The following is a 3,046-nucleotide window of genomic DNA, read 5'->3' as shown; positions in this document are numbered from 1 at the left end:
CTTGTTTTGGCAATGGGAAATTTTACCGAACCCCCCAATGTTTGTCAAATGACAGTTAGCAGCCAACCCTGAACTAACGTAACTATACCAAATTAATGCTTATAAGACTTTTTCCAACTTTTCCTTTCCCAATTTCCATCAACCTTAGTTTTCAAAGAGTACACACTACACATCAAGATCCAATTAAAATAATACACCTCTTTTCTCACTCTTTCTACTTCATATATACAACAAAATATAGTCCTCATTCTTTATAGACCACACCCAAACTTTTCTTCTAAACACTCTCTCTCTCTCTCTCTCTCTCTCTCTTATAAACCACAACACCAAAAATTATAGACAAAAAGATCATAAATATGAACCGTGGAGAAATCATAATTATTTATAATGTTATTTTGGTTATGCTCTCAATTATTATCACAATTCTTGTTATCCTCCTCTTCATATGTTGCAAGAAAAAACCAATCAAAGCTGAAGAAACTCTTCCCACAAAACAAAGTGCATCCTCTTATTCATTGATGGATATTCATACAGCCACAGATGGATTCAACTATCGTAGAATCATCGGTCAAGGCCGAATAGGAAGTGTCTACGCCGCCATATTACCAAACGGAGAACAAGTAGCAGTGAAAAGAATACATCCAAGTTTAGTTTTAAGCAATGCTGGCTTAGGTTTTTCGTCGATAATGAAATGGCTTTCTTTAGCTGATCATCCGAATATCGTGTCAATTTTAGGGTTTTCGGAAGCTCCTGGTGAAAGAATTGTTGTTATGGAATTTGAAGGTATGTTAAGTTTGGATTTTTATTTACATCAAAATTATGATGGTGTAGCTCTTTTGGATTGGAGTTGTAGGTTAAGAATTGCTGCAGGTGTTGCTAAGGGTATAGAATATTTGCATGAAATTATGGCACCTAATATAATACATGGTTGTATTAAACCATCAAATATATTAATAGATGTTAAGTTTTGTGCTAGGGTTTGTGACTATGGTTTGTATTTTTTTTTGGGAAATAATTATGAAAGGAAATTAGGGTTAATGGGATATGTAGATGATGAATATTGGATTGAAAAAAAAGGTGGTTCAAAGGAAAGTGATGTGTATGGATTAGGTGTGGTTTTGTTGGAGTTGTTGAGTGGAAGAAGAAATAGTGATAATCAAGAAAATTTGCTTGTGAAATGGGCATTGCCTTTGATTAAAGAAATGAAGTTTAGTGAATTTTTGGACCCAAGACTTGTTATACCAAGTGATATGAGACCTATTGTTAGATTGGCTAAAGTTGCTTTAGCTTGTGTTGGAAATTCAAGAAAAAGTAGACCTTCAATTGTTCAAGTAGCTGCTATTTTGACTAGCTTAGAAGTTGGATTAAGCTTCTGAGTCAGTGTAAAAAATATAATATATATTGTCAATTCAGAGGCGGACCCAAGATTTGAAGGTCGGGGTGCACTTGTGAATTCAGTCGAAATTTTCTTTGTATATATGGTGCCCATTACTAATATATCATTATATTCTAAAGACATGCATACATCGAATTTTTGTCGAACTTTACGGGTATCAATGACCTCTCTCGGTATAACATATGTCCGCCTCTGATTGTCATGCTTACATACTGGCGTTTGGTTGAAATGTCTGGGTTTTTGAATTTCCACATTTACTAATGCTGGGGGACCTATAGGTCATTGGTTCGAGTCGTGGAAGCAATTATTAATGCTGGTATTACGGTAGGCTATTTATATCACACCCCTTGAGGTGTATACCTTCCTCATGGATATATAGATGGTGCACCGCGCGGTACAAAATCCTCTGTTTATGCCATTTGTCAAGGCCCAAAAATCAACTGAACATCTGTGCGGCCTTTTTTCGAATCCTGCATAGTATGGGATATTTTATGCACCGATTTATCCTTCTTGTTGCTGGGAAAAAAATCAAATTAATTGGGGATATGCTTTTGGACGGTTGTTTGTCAATATATGACGGTGTCTAATTGATTTATTGTTATTTTGCTTGTGGACAAAGGAATCCTTCTTTGATTGTTAGGGGACCCTTCTATTTTTCTTCTTTTGAGTGACCCTTTTTGTTGTCTCCTGTATATTATATATAATGTAGCAACGCTTTTTAGCTTATCATTTCTTAATCATTTTTTTGTCATTTCTTAATCATTTACTCATTTTGGATAAATCAATAGATATGCAAAAATTAGGTGATGTTTTTAAAATCAGACTATACTGTTACTCATAAATTCGGGAATCTTGTCGCCTACCTTTGAATAATTTCAATCATCAGATATAATAAATGTTAATATATGTCCTATGTGTATAAATTATTGACGAGGGAAGGCCAGATTACAACATATATAGTTACTTTGGTTTTTTAATGTGCTTTTCTTGTGTCGGTTTCAGGGTTATGTGTTTATTGGAATTTCCATCTACCAGCTCTTTTTACACAAAAAAAAAATAAAAAAAAAAAATTGTTTCATTTCTTTTGAAGTAAAATGTTCATGCATTAAAAGTAATTTTAGTGATAATTGCAATTATTTTCATGTTACAATACTAAAAGTGGAAAGCCTTTCTAATTGTCATTTCTTGAAAATTATTATTGAAAGGGTCCTTGATTCATAATGCTCGAACCCGAAATTAGGGGCGGAGCTACAATAGAGTGTGTGAGTTCGAGTGAACCCAATAACTTTTTCCGGACCCTATATTTGTGTTGAAAGTTTTTATTTGTTATATAGATCAAGCGCGCCAAACGCAGCAACAAAAGGGGTTTGGGTTCAGTGGCAAAGGTTTTGGGTTCCAGGAAAAATGCCCGGGTTCGCTTCCCCTAAAGCATGTGTTACTTTTTTTATTGAAGTTCCAAACTTGTGTTTTTTCTGTTAATTTTTTTTTTAAAAACAAAAACAAAAAAAACAACTAACTAAGAAATAAAAACTAGTTTTAGGTCACGACCTTCTTATCTTAAAATTTAGAATCCATATACTTTAAATCCTAGCTCCGCCTCTATCTCCTTCTGGAAGCCCATATATTATGCAGCTTTTATTGCATAAAGGG

The 3,046-nt window shown here is 34.0% G+C and overlaps 1 protein-coding gene across 1 annotated transcript; it reads left to right on the top strand.

The window, feature by feature from the left end:
- Nucleotides 1-225: 225 nt before the first annotated feature.
- LOC109221744 (proline-rich receptor-like protein kinase PERK3) lies at nucleotides 226-2,119 on the top strand. Its single transcript, XM_019386196.1, has one exon. The coding sequence runs from the start codon at nucleotides 357-359 to the stop codon at nucleotides 1,374-1,376; it is 1,020 nt and encodes a 339-aa protein (XP_019241741.1). The 5' UTR covers nucleotides 226-356; the 3' UTR covers nucleotides 1,377-2,119.
- Nucleotides 2,120-3,046: the final 927 nt, after the last annotated feature.

This window comes from Nicotiana attenuata, unplaced genomic scaffold, assembly GCF_001879085.1.
Source record: "Nicotiana attenuata strain UT unplaced genomic scaffold, NIATTr2, whole genome shotgun sequence".
In the NCBI taxonomy this organism is placed as follows: Eukaryota; Viridiplantae; Streptophyta; class Magnoliopsida; order Solanales; family Solanaceae; genus Nicotiana; species Nicotiana attenuata.
Note: the sequence above shows the minus strand (reverse complement) of the source record. Positions and strands in the feature narration are given on the sequence as shown.

Coding starts and splice junctions, on each gene's coding strand:
- LOC109221744 (XM_019386196.1), top strand. CDS start 357: ATGAACCGTGGAGAAATCATAATTATTTATAATGTTATTTTGGTTATG.